Source organism: Anopheles marshallii, chromosome 2, assembly GCF_943734725.1.
Source record: "Anopheles marshallii chromosome 2, idAnoMarsDA_429_01, whole genome shotgun sequence".
Taxonomy (NCBI): domain Eukaryota; kingdom Metazoa; phylum Arthropoda; class Insecta; order Diptera; family Culicidae; genus Anopheles; species Anopheles marshallii.
Window position 1 is genome coordinate 51,924,102 of NC_071326.1, and position 19,560 is coordinate 51,943,661.

The window sequence follows — 19,560 nt, forward strand, 5'->3', positions numbered from 1 at the left end:
CACAGCCACCCAAGCCCAAAGAAAGTTTAGTCCAACGCTGGAAACTGGATCGATAGGGCCCGCTGCGCCAGTAGGAAGCATATTTCAGTGAAAATTGCGAACAAAAATCGCTAATCGCTGCCCACCAAAGCTACAACACGTTGCTGACGAAGCGCTTATCAATAAAATACGAACCTTATTTGCACTCCTCACCTGCGACTGCGACAGGGAAACGGAGTGATTCGAACAACGCCGGTAACCGCACCACAGTCTACCTCTGGACACCGCAGCGTTTGCAACTCATCGGTCCCAGTGCCCACTGCGACCAGGCAAGATTATTCGTCGTTCGCACCTCGCGATAGACGGGTTTCGTATAGGGTCGATCCTGTGCGCGTCCGACACTGTGCTTTAGTGTGTGTTGTGTTCTCGCCGGAACGTGGAATATTCCCGTGCTTCCCAGTGCCGTGTGCGTGATTTAGTCGGGCACGTTGCTTCACAGTTCTATTGACATCCGGTGTCTTTGGTGCAGCAAGAAAAGGTTACGCTTATTGCTGAATTTACAATTCAACCCTCTGTCCCACTTCGGGCGAGCCAACGTCCACCGCCGAAAATGGTCACCGCTTCGAGTGTTCTTGGCAGCACCAGTGCTGTGCTGGTGTCGCTGTTTATATTGCGTAAGGTTTTCCCCTGGATTTATCAAAACCTTATCGGTCCAAAGGTGTTCGGCTGCCGCATTAACCTGAAAAAGACCGGCGAATGGGCCCGTGAGTATTCCATTACCTTTCTTCTGCCGTAGGTTATATTGTGACTTTTGTATTGTGAGACGTACTATGTCCTTAGAACTTGTTCGATAATTGAAAGGTATTAATAGTGAAACTGGTTTATTCCATTCAGTGTTCGTTTCCTGATTCGAACACCCCGTGATGGTCGGGTGTCACATAATGCCAAGATCCCACTGTCTCTGCGTCGTGAATATTTTTGTGTATAGTATATTACAGTTCTTTACAATCTTGAGCCAGTAGCTATAGTGCAAACTGGGATACATTCACAATTCTTGACCAGAATCTGGAGATGGAATGAAACCGGTCTGGGCGAGCACGTTAATCTATAGCATTGCAAAAAGCCTATAAGCCCGGCTGATATTAGGTCGCGAAACTAAATGTTTTTAAATATGTTATGTTTTAGTTACAATGCTCCGAAGCCAAATCGTGAAATAATAACACGTCTTTCATTCACACACGAAACTATATTGCATTGATATTGATACTTTGGAACTACGGTATAATTATAATCCTAGTTAAATGAATATCTCGCGTGACGGCATCGTAGCGGAGGTCTATCCTTTTTTTCGTCGTTATTTTTCGTTTGGTAAAAACTAATGGATGTAAAAATTGATAGAAACTTATGCTGCAACAACGGCATTAATGCGGAATAACCAAGCTGGAAACCCCGCAACTGTTTAAGTCACATGGACTGTTATTAGTTTTCTACAATGTTAAACTATTATAATGGAGGCCGCTAAAACACAATAGACAAAAAATTATACTACTTATAAAAAGTGTAATAGGTTATACGTATACCAAACATATGGGAACGATTAGTTTAACCGTGGCGTCAGTTAAGGTTTGGTTGTGATAGTTTTGTCCGAATAAGATCACGTAATACCGTTTGAAGAGCTCATCAACGGATATGAATTTTAGGGTGTTTTCTCCATCAAAGTTTCCGGTGCATATTCCGGCGCTGTGGCTGGGAGTCAGGAAAGCGAAACTGATGAAATTCGGCATAAAATAAATAACCGGTTATAAAACCACAGCGCTACTATATCTACCGACGAACAGACACTTTTTGGTGTTGATCACTATCTGTCGCTATCGGTATTCGGACAGCCAACGTCCACGAGGCTTGAAATGAGCAAGGTTTGAGTTAAAACTGTGTTTTTTTGGGGGGAAAAAGAAAGTTTTCGTTTTGGCTCAAAATTCCTACCAACAAAACCGGTTTTCTGCGGATATTTTGAAGTTGCTCGCCGATGATGTATTTTTCTGTTGGAATGAAAGCCCCGGTCATTTCACGTTCACCGGCATTGTCGACGTAAATACACCGTTTGAGTGTTTTGCTAATTAGTTTTGATGGCACTCTAAGTTCTTGACGTTCTTCCTAGCAATTTTACCCTTAGTACGATTGACACAAAAAATCCACTACGAAATTTGACTAATGCTGCTCACGTTTGCCACCATTACAACCTTCCTTTTTAAAACTGCTTATCATGACGGACTATGTCATTTGCATTCCAACTACGGTACAGCCATAGTACCAAGAACACCCGTATTTCAAGAAGCAAAAAGATAGAAACCCGGGGAATAATAGTACAATAGTAATTGCGTCAATTTATTATTTTTCTTCCCATTACCATCGCCCTGCTAACCATCGTCATCCCCATCACGAGCAGGGAAGAACAGAGCCTTCGTTTCATGATTTGAAAAATCAACAAAATCACCCACTTCAAGTTGAAGTTCTTGTTAGAAGGGAACAGAGCGTGATAAACAGAATCTCATTCGGGACCAAAAAAAAATCTCGCATTGGAAGATTTGTCCACCAAAGCGTGAAATGTATTAAGAACCTAACAAAAAAATCTTCAAACATTCGGGATGTTCAAGTTACGAAACGAGATGCGAGAAGCTTTTGTATTTTGTAGCGCTGGTTTCGTGCCAAGCTGCTTTGCAAGTGATCGTTTGGTCTTCCGTCATAGCTTCACTGGCGACTGGTAGATCAATGTCTATAAACCTGCACATTACTTAGGCCATTATAGTATCGACCCTCAATCATGTGCAACTGCAGGCATCGATAACACTCTCTCACCCTTACATAAAGATACTACTGACCCTTGGCAGCCGGATATAACTTGTTGACATTGAAACGACGAACCACCTTCAGGAGCTTACTTCTCTGGGATAAGTATCTCCCGATGATCCATAAGATCATTCGCCTTTATGGGCGAAGGAAAAAAAAACCACAGGGGTCAGCTAATGGTCCAGTGCGAGAAGGTCAAACACTGCTAATCTATTCTGCTGGGAAAATTGACCTGGTAGTGTCGGTCTCTTATGATCAGTGTATTTCAATAATCATTAGGTGTGTGCGAGTACAGCCGATGACCTCAAATCGTGGGTGCGAAATTGTGCCCTTCAAAACGAAACTGATCATGTGCACACGATCTCTTGATCGGAGCGTAAATGAATTGCTAGTGAAGGGTCCGGGGTAATCATGTTTTGCTGTGTGCAGTACAATTGAAGCAATAGTTTAATATGTACTACGTTTGTTTTATTATCTATTTTGTCGTTTATGTTCCTTCAAAATTATTTTTCGTTCCAATATGTTTAATACTTTTTGTTATACTAATATTTCATGTTTTCCCCTTTGCAGTCATCACCGGTGCAACCGATGGCATAGGAAAGGCGTACGCTCAGGCGGTAAGTAGCGTGACAAAATACACTGCATTTACCCTGCCATTGGTAAGATGAGGAACGCGGAAAGAAATGCAGTTGCGCTTGTGAAGGTTGACTAGTAAAAATCAAGTGCGCACATACATGATCGTTGGCTTCAACACGCCACAGCCATTTGTATCGAACGGTTTAGAAATAATAGCGCAGCTCAAGCTGCAAAGCAAAGTGTCGAGTTCTGATGATTGTTTCAAAACACCGAGCGAATTTTTATTTGATGAGGCTTATCTGCTCTTCGTACAAGGTGTTTAATGGTAGAAGAATCAAAGTTCTGTAATATTGATAACATGACTAGAACTATAAACATGATTGAACCATAATCCTTTGCCTCGGATTTCGAGCAGATGTACGAGTAATTTCAGTTCCCAACAAAGACAAATACAGTTGACATTTTGTTGTCAAACGTGGGGGTCTCTAACGTTCATTCCATCAACTTGTACGTATAAAAAGCTATGCAATTTAATGGAGGAGAAATTCAACCGTTTTTGCTTCATAGCTGTGGTTTGCCCGGTCAACAATGAGTTGCATAAATGAGTTTTCTTTCGCTAGCTTGCGTTTCTTTTCTTTTGTGGCTTCCATCGCAGTAAGGGTCAATCGGAAGCAATTTGAAAGGCACTGTTAAATCGATTGAGTATCACCGCGCTCTATTCTTTTTTTTGCTTTCAATCATAAACATGATGCATATACTAAGCAAAATTCAGGGCCCCTGGGGCATCGTAATCGAAAGTGTAAGTACGGGGATAGCAAACAGTTTCACTTTACATCATCGTTACTAAATCTGCACCTAGACCTACACCTTTCAAGCGTGTGTTGAAAACGTTTTGCATTTCTCTTGTTAGTTTTGCTGTGCGATCTCAATAGAGAAAGTCACTCTGTAGTACGGATTGCACTCACAATGATCATGTCAAATTAAAAGATCGTCAACTTTCAACTTTATGAACAGTGGGCTTCGTAGTAATGTTTAAATTTTTACATTCTTATGTTTTTTTCAGCTTGCCCGAAAGGGTCTTAACATTATTTTGATCAGTCGAACACTTTCGAAGCTCCAGGATGTGGCTAAAGAAATTGGTAAATATACTACCGTTATATTCCGTTTTTTCGACAACTGTCGATAATTTACAAAATAATACCACGAATTTCTTTTTCCTAGAAACGGAATTCAAGGTGCGCACGATGGTTATTGCCGCTGACTTCACAAGTGGGACCGAAATATACGCACAAATCCAACGACAAATAGAGAATATGGAAATCGGTGTGCTGGTTAACAACGTCGGCATGAGCTACGCGAACCCCGAATACCTGTTGGAATTGCCGGACAATGAAAAGCTCATTAAGAATCTGCTCAGCTGCAACATTCTTTCAGTGACGCGCATGTGTCAGCTAATAATGCCCGGCATGGTAAAACGGCATGCTGGTGTTGTGATTAACATTTCATCGCTCTCTGCCGTCATTCCCGCACCATTGCTAACCGTATATTCTGCTTCAAAAGCGTACATGGACAAATTTTCCGAAGATCTCGCCTCAGAGTATACGAAACACAATATAGTGGTTCAATCTGTTCTGCCGGGACCTGTAGCTACCAACATGTCAAAGATTCGAAAGAGCACATGGATGGCTTGCTCGCCAAAAGTGTTCGTAGCTAGCGCGATTGACACTCTTGGTCACACTCGCCAAACTACGGGATACTTTCCACATGCTTTGTTAGAGTTAGCTATCAATATGTTAAGCTTTGTTTCGCCACGCTTGACAGAAAAACTTACTATAAACACTATGCAAAACATTCGCGCTAGAGCACTGAAAAAGTCCACTACCAAATCATCTGCACCAGGTGATGCAACGGAACTAACCGCTTCGTCGCCGTAAAAATCAGAATTGCAAAAGAAGCAGGATGTGCTACTACTGCTGCTATGATACTACCTGTAGAAAACTGATACGCATTTTGGGTTGACCTAAGTAACACCCAACAAATGACCGGTTTCTAGCTTCAGTTGTAAGTGTTAACGAAATAGTCAAACCGGCTGGGCATTTAACGATCAGGCGAATGGGGTTAAGGATCAATGCGAAAAAGATGACAAAAGCAGAAAACATTTACTACTTATACTAAGCTATTCATCCTAGTCCGGTATAGGGAAAAGGTTGCATGAAATGGAAGGTGCAAATATAGTGTAATAAGTAACATTATTCTCAGATCTTCTAACGACCGAAGGCTACATAATTCAACGCAAAATTGTTATAGTAGCAGTTTGATGTTATACCCCAAAAAAATAAACAAAACCTTGTCTAAGCACGTAACTATGCTCACATTTGTGATAGAATCTCAATCAATGTACAGATGTTGAAACGGTGGTGAGTCTACCATAACAAAAAGAAACCTACAATCATTTGGGAAAAAACCATTTTCCGTAACGTTCGCTGCGTTCCGAAAACATTATTGTCATGATTAAAACATGATAATTCGAGCTCGAAATAATCCCGGAACGTTGAACAAGGCGGAAATGTTGTAGCACGATCCGATCTGGTCTTTGTAATGCGAATAAAAGAAACACAAAATATAAAGCATATCGGGTTACTTCTGTTTGGATGTTAAAACGATTTGGTGCCGAAATCGTCATGCGGCATCTTCCAAGAAACGTCAATCTGTCGTCCTTTAGGACGCAGTAAATGATGGAATCTGCTCGATTTGTCATTGGGTATGTCTGTTTGCTCATCCCAAATGTCATTTCTTTCCTGCGTTGTCAAAACGTTCCAAAACGTATCGTTTAATTCCTGCCAATAATTCAGCGCTAATCTAATAACAAAGTCGATGTACGAAGAGACGCAATTGGTAAGTGTTGAAATAAAAAATTAACTTGTTTATCGCCCAGTTCGATGCACAATCCATGGCTTCAGAAGTACGATGTACTAAACATATTAATATGTAAAAAGACTAAGCCATTGCATATGCAGCTACGTCCTTGTGTATTTTCATGTTTTTAAATTTTGTCCTAATAAAATTATCTCCATCGCCATGCACGATTGTCGTTCTAAGTACTTAAAGTAAAAGTAAAGATTTAAAATAATTAATTCAATTCACCCCAAACGTTTGCGAACAAAAAATGAACAAAGACAACGTTACGAATTGCGTAGCAACAGCTGAAAGTAGGTTATGTAGCAACACAAAGGAAGGCAGAAACATTCGGAAATCAGCCTAGCTGTTTTTCTTCACCAGCTGATAGCATTAAGCTGTTGGGCGAAGCTGTTTTCCGATTGGATGATGATACTAACCAGTTCCATCAATTACGTTCTTATCTCATTTCTGTGCCTACTTCTGTGCTTTCCTTCGTTCTCGAAGGCTTTGTTGATGTTTGCTGATTCATCGTTTACAAACATTGCCTGATTCCGTGTATGAGCTAAATTTCACTCGGATTAACTGGGAGTTTACTGGATGCCATGTTTTCTTTAGTTTACCGCTGGACGCCATTGCTATACTTCGCTATACAACGAACTTAGAAGCATCTGCATAATTACAATTCGTGTCTGTGTTTTATTGTAGAAAATGTTTTTCCATTTGGTGCTCGTAGCGTTTGTCGCTATCGGCACTAGTGCGGCCGGCATTGGCAAGAAATACCCACTTTCTGCCAAATTCATCGAAGAAATCAACACAAGAGCTACAACATGGCGAGCCGGGCAAAACTTCCATCCGGATACTTCCCTCAGATACATCCGTGGCCTGATGGGTGTTCACCCGGATGCAGACAAATTCCGTGAGCCAGAACTCGTACACGAGCTGAACGACACAGACGACCTGCCGGAAAACTTCGACTCCCGTGAACAGTGGCCCAACTGTCCGACGATTCGCGAAATCCGTGATCAAGGATCGTGCGGTTCCTGCTGGGCATTCGGTGCTGTCGAGGCCATGTCGGACCGCGTTTGCATCGCTTCGGGAGGCAAGATTCATTTCCGCTTTTCGGCCGAAGATCTTGTCTCTTGCTGCCACACCTGCGGCTTTGGTTGTAATGGAGGATTCCCTGGCGCTGCCTGGAGCTACTGGGTGCGAAAGGGATTGGTGAGCGGTGGACCATTCGGATCGAACATGGGTTGTCAACCGTACGCAATTGCTCCGTGCGAACACCACGTCAATGGAACGCGACCATCCTGCGAGGGCGAAGGTGGAAAAACACCCAAATGTGTGAAGAAATGTCAGGAGAGTTACAGCGTACCCTACCAGAAGGATAAACGCTACGGTGCTTCATCGTACTCGATCGCACGCCACGAAGCACAAATCCAGAAAGAAATCATGACTAATGGACCGGTAGAGGGCGCATTCACCGTGTACGAAGATTTGCTGCACTACAAAGAGGGCGTTTATCAGCACGTAACGGGTAAAATGCTCGGCGGTCATGCTATCCGCATTCTGGGATGGGGCGTGGAAAATGGCACCAAGTACTGGCTGATTGCTAACTCCTGGAACAGTGACTGGGGCGATAATGGTTTCTTCAAGATCCTTCGCGGAGAAGATCATCTCGGCATTGAAAGTTCCATTTCGGCCGGGTTGCCTAAGGTCTAAGGCCGATAGGTCAAACTCCATTGATTGGTTTCGCATCCCAGCTATTTACAGACATTCCGGGAGATGGCGAAGCAAAAGGAAAACTTATCAACAAGAGAGGCTGAATTATCAATTAGCATGCGTGTATCTTCTTTTTGGATAATAAATTAAGTGTGCCAGTTTCGCTTTCGGTTATCAAACACCCAAAAAGTTAATCGTTTAGAATGAAAGAAATTTTATTGCATGTACATAACGTTTCTGTGGATCAAAGGATTTGTACAGTTACAATTAATGCTCGTAATGTTTCATATTTTTGGCAGACCGGCTATGATCTTCGACTCGATGCCCAAGTGATTGGATCCGCGCACAAACTTGAAATATCCGTGATCTCCCCAATCTTCGCCGTACGAGTTTGCGATCAGCCAGTAAGGAAGTCCACCCTCTCTGCCCCATCCGATGATGCGCACCGCATGTTTGCCGATCTTCTCACCGTACACGTGTCGATAAACTCCGGACTTGTACAGCAGCACATCTTCGTACACGTCGAAACCGGCCTCCACTGGACCGTTGGTCATAATTTCGTACCGTATGACACGCTCGTCCCGTGTCACACTGTAGGCCACTTTGCCGAAGAACTTATCCTTCGAATAGTGCCGATCAGCTCCATCTCGGCAGTGGTGCGTACACTTGGGTGAAGTTTCCACGTGACATTCATTGAAAGGATATTCGCACGGTTTGAATGGGTATGGTTTGCAGCCCTCGGTTGAGTTGTACGCCCCACCGCTTACCAACCCTGCGTCCACCCAGTACTGAAAGCTCGTTCCGTCCAAGAAGCCACCGTTGCACCCATTGCCACAGTCAGCACAGCAGCCCATAAGATCTTCGGCGGCCAACGCTACGTTACTGGTACCGTTCGAATGGATACAGACACGGTCGGACATAACACTGGCAGCAGCGACGGCCCAACAGGAACCACACGTACCCTGGTTGCGAATCTCTCGCAGCGAATCACAGTTTGGCCAGTGGCTACGCGCATCAAACGATTCGGGAATGTCGATGTCGTACACATATTCATACCGTCTGATCGGTACCTTGAATCCGGTTCTGCTATCTCCGATGCCTTTCAGCGATCGGAAAGTGTGGAAATGGACGTTTGATTGAAAGTTTATGTCTGGTTTCCAGCTACGCGCTCGTGCAAGCACACTGCGCAGAAATTCATCGTTGAACGGATCTTGTCCTTGCCGTTCGGTTCCCGACACAAGGCAAAAGGATAAAAGCACCGTCACCAGTGCGATGAAATGCAATTGCATTTTCTTTACGATGTCTAGCAACACTTTCAGCGACTGTAGGTGTGTTGTTACTTTAAGAGAAGAACCACGATTGAACCGTATAAAAGTAACTATTGGCCGTCGCTGCCCATCCAAATGATTATCAGTATCGATAATCGAATAAAACGGGTCAATGATCCGCTAGTTTAAAAACAATCTCATAATAAAGAGAAAAGTGTTATTTCTAAGCTGTTTTCATCCGAGCATGTAATAGTAGTCGTTGCAACGGCAGTAAACACTATTTTTCGCCTTTTTGTTTCTTGCTTTGGTCCATTGATGTATCCTCCCGTTAATTAGGCAATTATAATGTACGTTGGTTAGTAATTTAAGTACACAGTAAAAATGGCCAGTGGAACGATGTGATTTAAGTCTTATCGACAGTGCAACATTTTTTTCCTAACACTGTATTCGAACTTACGGAGATTGAAAAATCCGCCATTCAGCGAAACGGATTTTTCAAACCACAAACATCTTAATTTGAAATAAAACGACAAATTGTACAACAGAGGGGTTTCAACGGCCATACTCGTTGACGTTTTGTGTAATACATTCAAGGTGTTTATAGGCGATGAAACGTTTGACATTTTATCATGTGACATAAAGGTTCCTCCGAAGGCGCCATTTTTATTTTTCATAACAATGTTTCAATTAGCATTTGGAAAATGTGTAGCGAAGTATTCTGAACATCCAGCACACATCAAAAACTGTCACTACAGCGAATAATATCATCAGCACAGCGTAGTTTGCTCCAACCAGTGTCCGGTGACGTACGGCCGACTCCATCATGGCGGCAGAAAAAATCGCTATTTCACTGTCTCATTTTCTGTAGTCACCTCGGTTCGCTCCAAAAGCGAACCTGTATGTTTGCCTGTATGCAGAAGCTATTGCGGCGATAGGAGGAGTAAAATATTTACCACACACTGCGAAAAAACAAGCAATTGTTGAAGTTTTTAAGTTGATAGCATCATACTACGACGGATCAAGCGCACATTGAGCCGGTTCGAATCGGGCCATATTTCGTTCGATGGAGTGACGCCATAAAGTGTACGTGCAATGGAAAATCATCTCATTACGCCTTTTCCACGAAAAAACAGGGTTGCAAAAGTTCACAACAGTGCTGCTTATCTGGGGTGCCAATCCTCAGTCGAGGGCTACTACGCGCTGGAAAATTGAAAGCCATGCTTACTGAACGAATTTTGCATAGATGCCGAAAATGGTTGTATCGGCAATTACCCGTTGTACTGTTGCTGCGTTTTGTATCGTATCATTCGCTGGAAGCAGCACTTTGTCTGCCGGTACATGAATTGTCATCACACACCACTGGCCTCTGTCATTGTCGATGGTGGTGGTGTTGATTGTGCGATGCTTCAACCCTACGCCTGTTCGCTTATCTATGCCGGCGAATGAGGAATATGATTGACGATTTGTATTTTTTCTTTGATTAGCTTCGATATTTATGTTACTTTTGCTAGTTCAACATGCCTACAGTGCGGCTATTTCTAAATCCTCCAGCGGGAAATGGAAGTAAGGGCAATAACAACATTACAAATAGGAAACTTCATGGTGTTTTTGATTGTGAAGTGAAAAATTGGAAGACGCGTGTTCGGAAAAACTAAACAATTACCCTACACACACATTCAGAAGAGTGTTGCTCTGAATTCAGAAGCAAAAACAAAAGGAATTTTAAGTTGTTTTGTGGAAGCTAGCCCGAATTGGCAGGAATATTTATGAAACCCATTGCAGAAACAAGTATGCTCTGATCGTGGATTATTTTGTATCTGTATTTGAACAGGAACGAGGCATCATTTTCACAGACCAATCTATAACTTGTGACTGATATTTTGTTTGCATACCGGAGAACTTGAATTTGATAGTGATGGTAAGATATGAAAACCGACGCTGCCAAAATTATTACTCACCTTTTGGATTATTTTTCATCAGGAGCCGGAGCTGCTTGAGATATTGTGCAAGCAGTTCTATGAATCCCGCGATGCCCAACGACGGGTCGAGGCAGAGAAGGTGTTGTACCACTTCCAGGATGACCCCGAAGCGCTTTCCAAGTGCCAAACGTTGTTGGACCGAGCAAACTCGAGCTTCTCGCAACTGTTTGCCACCACCATCCTGACCAAGCTGGTGACGAAGAACATACAAGTCTTGCGAATGCAGCAACGTGTAGACATACGGAATTACGTGCTTAATTATTTAGCAACCCGTCCGAATCTGCAGCCATTCGTTATCCAAGCCTTAATATCGCTGCTGGTCAAGATAACCAAACTCTGCTGGATTGATATGTACGATAGCGAGTATGTGTTCCAAAACATCCTGCAAGATGTGAAGGAGTTCCTGGGTGGTTCGGTAGAACACTGCGTTATAGGAGTACAAATTCTGTCGCAACTGACAGTGGAGATGAATCAACAATCGGAAGCGGCATGCAACCTCACCTTTCCCAAACACCTTCGCATTACGAGCTTGTACCGCGACAAAATGCTGTATGACATCTTTATACTAGCCTGTACGCTACTTAGTCAGGCGAAGGATAGCGTATGCAAGAACCAAAACTGTCTCGATGAAGCCCAGCAAGGACTGTTCACTCATCTGCTCGAGCTGGCGCGGAATTGCTTGAGCTACGATTTCGTTGGTGCCACTGCCGATGAGTCGTCGGATGATATCGCTACGGTGCAAATTCCGACCAACTGGCGGCCTGCCTTTTTAGACTCGGAGTCCGACTCGCTGAAATTGTTCTTCGATCTATACCACATGCTGCCAACGCATCTATCTAGCCTGGCGCTATCCTGTTTGGCGCAGATTACATCGATTCGGCGCTCGATCTTTAGCAACCCGGAGCGTATTAAGTTTCTCACAAAGTTGGTAAAAGGAGCGACCGACATTCTCAAAACATCACACGGATTGAGCGATCCCGAGAACTACCATGAGTTCTGCCGATTATTGGCGCGCTTAAAATCCAACTACCAGCTCAGTGAACTGGTCATAGTTGAAAACTACCCCGAAGCAATTCAGCTAATAGCCAAGTTTACGGTACAATCACTGCAAATGTGGCAATCGGCACCGAATAGCATTCATTACTTGCTGTCGCTATGGCAACGATTGATCGCGTCATTACCGTACGTGAAATCACCGGAACCGCATTACCTAGAAACCTACACACCGGAGGTGACAAAAGCATTCATTACCTCCAAGCTGGACGCCGTCCCAGTGATTGTGCGAGAAGGGCTCGAAGACCCAGTAGACGATACCGACATGGTACAGCAGCAGTTGGAGCAGTTTGCTACGATTGGTCGTTGTGAGTACGATAAAACCTGTGCACTGCTGGTGCAGCTATTCGACCAAACGGCCAACCGCTACCAAGAGATACTGTCCAGTCCTTCTGCGGCAAATCATATCGATTTGCAAATATGCGAAGGACAACTAACGTGGTTAGTGTACATCATTGGCGCCTCGATCGGTGGCCGAATCGCAACTCCCTCGTTCGACGATCATGACGTGCTGGAGTGTGACATTATCATTCGAGTGCTGCAGCTGATGACGCTAACGGATTCGCGGCTGCCCCAGTGTGGCTGTGAAAAGCTGGAATTAGCCTTCATGTATTTCCTAGCGCATGTACGCAAGATCTACATCACGGAACACATGCAGAAGTTGAAAATGTTCCCTCGCCTGTCCGAGATACTGGGAGTAAGCGATGACGATATGACCATGCTGACGGTCACAAGCCGGAAGATGTGAGTTTCACTTAAATACACGTGACTGCTGAGTTCTTTTCAGTCATTTCATTCTCATCCATTTGGTATTCTTCGTTCCATTCATTGCAGCATAACAAATCTTAAATATTTAGGCAACTCGGAATCGGTACTACGAAAGACGCTTGCTTTGCTGAACGATCTGACCTTAATCTGCTCTTCCGTGCGAAAGCTTATTAAATTAGACGAAATTCAGTTTATGCTCAACAATCGTACGGTAAGCCGCTCGGCTATTGTTTGATATGCCTAAACCCTTTACTTTGCTAATTCATTGATGCATCTTTGTGCGCAGCGTGAACACTTTTCGTTCCTAGGATCCGGTACGGTAGCAGCCACACGCTGCCGTAGCATGTTTTACACTTGCCTTGGCCGTTTGCTGATGATGGATCTCGGAGAAGATGTGGAACGGTTCAACACATTCATGATGCCGCTCACGAAAACGATCGAGAACATAATAATGATGAACTTTCCAAGCGAAGAAGCAAAGAAGGAGTTAATTGGACTGTCGCGTGATCTACGAGGATTGGCGTTAGCGTTTAATGCTAAAATACCCTACATGATGCTGTTTGACTGGATGTATGTTCCAGCTCATGTGCGTGCTACTACAATACTATTTATGCACTGCTGTATGTTTGTTCGAATTTTAGCTATCCGGACTATTCGCCTATTTTAATTCGCGCTGTGCAAATGTGGGCCCACGATCCTACGGTTACGACGCCTGTGCTGAAATTGTTCACCGAGCTAGTCTACAACCGATCGCAGCGTTTGCTGTTTGATGTGTCTAGTCCAAACGGTATCCTGTTGTTCAGAGAAACGTCCAAGTTGATCTGTTGTTACGGTAAGAGGAATTCGTCCGGGTTGTTGGTTGATCATAATGGTATCTGTGATTGCTCTTTACTGCTTCTACAACACAGGAGAAAGCATGCTGTCGCTTAATGTGCCCAGCGAGCAGATGTACCCGATGAAGCTGAAAGGAATTTCGGTGTGCTTTCAAATGCTGAAACAAATCCTCAGCGGAAATTACGTAAATTTTGGCGTGTTTAAATTGTACGGAGACAACGCTCTAGACAACGTGCTTAACATGACCGCCAAACTGATATTGACCATCCCGCACGAGGATATACTAGTAAGCACTACCAACGGCAACAGGACCTTCGAGCGAATATTAAAACCGTGTGACTGGTTTGATTTGGTTATTATGTTACAGGTTTACCCGAAGCTATCGCTATCTTACTACACGCTTATACAGTGCTTAGCCCAGGATCACATCTCATACCTGTCCACACTGGAACCACCGCTGTTTTTGTACATTCTAGAAAGTATATCCCAAGGATTGAATGCATTAGGTACGCTGTGTGTGTGCTACTGGCGCGCAACTGTACTGTGTAATTAACTTATCGTTGATTTTTAATTCCTATTTGATATAGAAACCGTGATTTGTTCATCTTGTTGCCAAACGTTGGATCACATTGTGACGTACATTTTCAAACAGCTGCAACTGAATGGTGAGTATTTTTTTTATTGTTATATTTATTGTGTCTTTCATTTTGGAATCGACGGTTTTCACTAGTAATTAGCGAAGATTTCTTTATAAGACCAATTGATCAATGATGATGAACATAATAGTGTGATAAAACAGCATAAAAAATTGGTCTCAAACTCTCGTCTAAAAATAATAGAATACTTGTACCTGAATGTGGACAATGAACAATAAATGGCGAAGAAAAAAAGTTCCGCATTGCAGGTTCCACCGAGATTTGAACTCGGATCGTTGGATTCAGAGTCCAAAGTGCTAACCATTACACCATGGAACCTAGTCAGGGAGGTTCGAATTATTCTCGTACATTAACCAAAGACAGTACTTGTGTAGTTGTTTAGTTGGAACGAACGACAATTAAGTTTGAAAATGAATATTTACCACGCTTTACCATGTTATTCATGACACATTGTCTTCTGTCTCTGACCAAAAACGTTTGGAAGTGTATTATTACATCGTTACTTCTTTTTCTAAGTTTCTACATTCCCAAACAAGAAACATCGCCAGGCAGTTCCGCCGGAAAACAACATGTTTTTGAAAGTGATGGAATTACACCCCGAAATACTGCAGGGCCTGCTATCGAGCATGATGAACATAGTTATGTTCGAAGACTGTAAACATCATTGGTCCATGTCCCGCCCGTTGCTCGTGTTAATACTATTGTACGAGGATTGCTTTCGGTAAGAATTATTCCGACCAGTATGGGTTGCACACCACTAACTGCTAATGTTCCGACTTTGTGTGATATTTTTTTTTTACAGACGTATCCGTGAAACGTTCATTCAATCCCAACCCGTGGCTAAGCAACAAAACATTGCGCGACTGTTCGATGTGCTGATGGATGGTATCGAGCGAAACCTGCTCACTCAGAATCGGGACAAGTGCGTAACCTCCAGTTATTGACAATCGAATGCCTACGAAAACTAATAATTTTGCAATATTTATTTACAGATTTACGCAAAACCTGTTGCAGTTCCGCCGAGACGTTAATGCATCTCTCAAGATTACTCCGCAGCCAAACTCAACGGCAAACGAAATGGTAGTGTATTGATAACAGTGGTATATGATTAACAGTTTGAGTTGCTGCACACCTTCCATACCTGTTCATTTAACAACTTCAGTTATGTGCTTTTCTTTTGCATGTCGAATGTATCCTTAAAAGGTTTATCTTTGATTTTTATTTGTAGGACGATTAAAACGAGGAGCACTTAGTCAGTGTTGCCGAACAGCTATACATCGCATTGACTGAGCACGAGATGCAAGAACGGAACAATGTTATCATGTTTGATGTTTAGTTGCTGTACAAGCAATGGATAGAAAAGCTACACGCCCTTACGCGCCTTAGCATAAGAAAAACGAATATGACTAACGTATGTCGCATAATAGGTTCAGCGTAACACATGCAGCACTGAAGGAATGAAATCGTCGTCGCCAATCGGCAGGGAAATGTTGAACTTTTTTGTACCAAAATCGAAAAAAGAGTGCGGCGTACAATGTGCGTCACGCAGAGGAGTGCGTAGCTATGAACAAAATGCCGTCTGAACATCTGGTTCTTTAACAAGCGAAGAGCGAAGGTAAATTAATGTTCTGTTAGTACCATGATAGGCTTTTCGTCCGTTTTGTCTTCGATATACGGATGAAAAGAAGAGTAAGTTGTGGAAACCATTCGAGTAAATTTGTTGTCCCCAATATCGGTGCGTCGCTATGAACAAAATGCTATCTGAACATCTGGTTCTTTAACAAGCGAAGAGCGAAGGTAAATTATTGTTCTGTTAGTACCATGATAGGATTTTCGTCCTTTTTGTCGTCGATATACGGATGAAAAGTAGAGTAAGTTGTGGAAACCATTCGAGTAAATTTGTTGTCCCCAATATCGGTGGTGTGTATCTGGCTGGTACTTGTGTCGCCCTACGAAAGCGTAGCCAATCACTCCTTGGTGTTGGTTTGTGTGATCTGTGAGTACGATTGCGTGTTTCACATTTTTTTAATTCCATATTTTAATTATTTGCATACTATTGGAATGGCTACACCACATTCCTGTTTTTTTCTCTTCTTTAGTATACATAATTTAAGAGCATTATTAGCTGTTTATACACAACAAACCAATCGAAAATCGATGGCAAGCGTGAAATAAGAAGTTGTGTAAGCGCATGCTAATAAGTCGCTTTCATTAGAGCGTACCCTTCGTAATGTGTATAACCAACCATGAACCGTAATGATCGCGTTTGAATGTTTCAGTTCGTTTTTCAACCATTACAATCGGTTCCATTTGAGCAGCACTCCCCGCAAGATCATCTCACTTTCTTATACAGGAGAAACCAGTTTATATTTTAAAGTGGAGCATTTAAGTGCTGTGTGAATATGTATATGAGTGTACGTTTCAAGCAAATAACCGACAGTCGGAGGTGTACAGCAACCCCCACCAATGACTGATGCACTCTTAACAAAGGAGGGACAACAACAGGAAGCAAAAAACAAGAAACAACTAGCGCAAACGATCGAATAATCTGGAATTGGATTCCAGTTGGCAGGTGATGTTGTATAAAGGAACCACAAACCGAATGCAGATGGTAGAATGTGAGTTGAAGAATGAATAAATACGAAATATGAGAAATTTGACGTAACGTAGAAATTAAGTTCCAATGAAGAAGGCAACGGAAGACAATTAGGCAACCTAATTACGCACACGAACACAGTGTATGGTGATGTACCGTATGTATGAGAAACGCAACATCCAAACACTGGATTTTGTATACAAAATATTTTGAAAAACCCAACTGTAAATTAGTCCATCATATTTATTTATTGACTGTTTGTGTGTTTAATCTATGTGTTGTTCGATCAGTTGCAGCGATCACAGACTCACTCTGGCAGTGCTTTGGCCGTCCGTTCCTTGTCCTCCGTCAGCGCTCTCGCATCGTGCAGGAAGACGGGCACCTCGAGTCCTTGCATTTTGGCCGCACGCGTAAATCCTTCGTTGGAAGTAACCGTTACAGCTCGATGGTACAGTCCAAAGGCAAACACTTGCAAGCTCCGTGGTCGTATCTTACCGCCGAGCTTCAACGACTGCAGCTCCTTCGGGGCCTGCTCGAGTGGCACATCGGGCAGGACGTGAATACGATTGAACAGTTCGTTGGCACGGGCCTTCTCCTGCTCACCGCCCAATATCGAGAGGATGTCGTGGAAGGAATCGTACGCCGTTTGGCAACAGATCAACCGTTTCCCTTCAAATAAGCGCTCGAGCACCGGTTTCACGGGGTTCTCGCATTCCCAGCGGGCCTGTTCGGAAAGTAGTGGTTGTTTGAATTCCCAGCGAGCGGATCCGTTAGTCATGGCGCTACAGTACGCTATGAGCGTGGTGACGTCCACATTGAGCAACCGTATCTCATCCTTTGGATTGGTTTCCGGCAGGGAGGAGGAGCTACTTGCCACCGGCACGTCATTGTGTGCTTTTTCGTCTAAATCCTCCGTCAGTATCACCACCCGTACACCGATTCGCCGCAGTTCGTCGATCAGTTCGCTGTCTAGCTTGCTCAGAAAGCGAAAAATTACCGACGGTGGTCGGAACATGTAGGGGAAATTGCAGGCAGCCTGAACGTACTCTTCCGCTTGTTCCAGTATCGATTTCGAGCCATAGCTCGTCCGTCCGTACACTGCATCGCTGAGCGATTTGGGGTTGCGGGCAATCACCTTGATCCAAGTGGCACCACCATCGCAAACGATATCAACACGCAACGGACAGGCGCGATCCTCGACCGCGAGCGGATAGTCAACATGTTTCACGTCAGCGCTGACAAGCAGGCAATCCACCAGACAACCGAAATGGGTTAGATTGCTGCAAAGAATATGATTGATGGTGACCGTTTGATTCGCTTTCACGCGGTTCAGAAATTTTAGCTCTTGACTGATTTTCTTCTGAATTTTCTTCACACCCTCGATGGTGTTTCGTTGGGAAAGGCTTTTGAGCAGCTTTTCGCCGAGGTCTATCTTTTCCTGGGCCAGTTGCGTCAACTCCTCGATAGTGTATTCATTGTTTTGCATCGTTACTGTCCGAGCGGATGAATAGGCTCCTTTGACGGACGGCACTACAAATGTTCACTGCCTATGAATGAATACATAAATACACTGCTAATTGCTTCAACGAATAATGAGCAAATAATATGTGGCTAAGCTGTGGATGCTGGAGAGAAGGGTTTGATTTAAGTGCCCTTTGTTTGTTGTGCCACTGTCAACTTGACGTTTTGTGCAATCGCGTTTTAACAGCGAACATATGATTGTGAAAAGGAACAAACGGAGGGAAAGAATGCTATCTATACGCAATCGCTAAAAAGAGTGGTTCCACTGCATTATTCGCCGTGTTATCTGTTTTTGTTTGTTAATCAAAATATTTTTTAAGAATTGTTATTGATCCACCATGCTACTGTCAAAATAGGAATAACTTTTATAATTGATACCAGTGTTAAAGGGTTTATTTGTTTTCTAAATGATTCCAAAATGTAAATGTTGCCTTTTGAGTGAAACGGGAAACCCAAGTTGTTTACCGGGGAAATAAGTTCAACTTCAAATAAACATCTAAGCAGCCCTCTCACGACGTGCGTCGGTGGTGTAATGGTCAGCATAGTTGCCTTCCAAGCAGTTGATCCGGGTTCGATTCCCGGCCGACGCACAGACACTTTTTGTTTTTTGTTACCCCGACTCTTTTGTCTTGGAATATATGGAATAGAATATCCCTTCGCACTCTCCACACCACACTGTGAATCACATTCATTTTGCTTCTAGTACAGAAATTCTGGTAAAGTATGTTTTATTCATACCATATTATTTACATGGTCCATATGTACATTCCGCATATTAGTCGAAGCTCGAGCAGTTCAAATGAAAGCTTAAATCATAAAAAATTAAAGGGATTAATAGTATCTTCAACATTATCAACATTGTTCCA

General features: G+C 43.2%; 5 protein-coding genes and 2 non-coding genes across 7 annotated transcripts; 4 read left to right on the top strand and 3 right to left on the bottom strand.

The window, feature by feature from the left end:
* The first annotated feature begins 589 nt into the window (after nt 1–589).
* Nucleotides 590–5,336, top strand: LOC128718115 (very-long-chain 3-oxoacyl-CoA reductase). The gene is made up of 4 exons (XM_053811789.1): nt 590–743; nt 3,397–3,443; nt 4,466–4,541; nt 4,624–5,336. Exons 1-4 carry the CDS (start codon nt 590–592, stop codon nt 5,334–5,336), a joined length of 990 nt encoding a protein of 329 aa, XP_053667764.1.
* A 1,672-nt stretch (nt 5,337–7,008) lies between these two features.
* On the top strand, nt 7,009–8,019 carry LOC128718977 (cathepsin B). The gene has a single exon (XM_053812595.1). The coding sequence runs from the start codon at nt 7,009–7,011 to the stop codon at nt 8,017–8,019; it is 1,011 nt and encodes a 336-aa protein (XP_053668570.1).
* A 284-nt stretch (nt 8,020–8,303) lies between these two features.
* LOC128709394 (cathepsin B-like) lies at nt 8,304–9,308 on the bottom strand. Its single transcript, XM_053804392.1, has one exon. It carries the CDS (start codon nt 9,306–9,308, stop codon nt 8,304–8,306), a length of 1,005 nt encoding a protein of 334 aa, XP_053660367.1.
* Nucleotides 9,309–10,844: 1,536 nt separating this feature from the next.
* On the top strand, nt 10,845–15,669 carry LOC128718116 (ran-binding protein 16). The gene is made up of 11 exons (XM_053811790.1): nt 10,845–10,850; nt 11,268–13,063; nt 13,154–13,298; nt 13,374–13,657; nt 13,729–13,919; nt 13,996–14,207; nt 14,289–14,427; nt 14,509–14,586; nt 15,094–15,298; nt 15,380–15,499; nt 15,570–15,669. Exons 1-11 carry the CDS (start codon nt 10,845–10,847, stop codon nt 15,667–15,669), a joined length of 3,276 nt encoding a protein of 1,091 aa, XP_053667765.1.
* On the bottom strand, nt 14,824–14,895 carry Trnaq-cug (transfer RNA glutamine (anticodon CUG)). Its single transcript has one exon. It is a non-coding gene; the product is annotated as a tRNA-Gln (tRNA).
* A 1,811-nt stretch (nt 15,670–17,480) lies between the features above and the next one.
* Nucleotides 17,481–18,659, bottom strand: LOC128708495 (UPF0415 protein C7orf25 homolog). Its single transcript, XM_053803473.1, has one exon. The coding sequence runs from the start codon at nt 18,657–18,659 to the stop codon at nt 17,481–17,483; it is 1,179 nt and encodes a 392-aa protein (XP_053659448.1).
* A 553-nt stretch (nt 18,660–19,212) lies between these two features.
* Nucleotides 19,213–19,284, top strand: Trnag-ucc (transfer RNA glycine (anticodon UCC)). The gene has a single exon. It is a non-coding gene; the product is annotated as a tRNA-Gly (tRNA).
* The last annotated feature ends 276 nt before the right edge of the window (nt 19,285–19,560 follow it).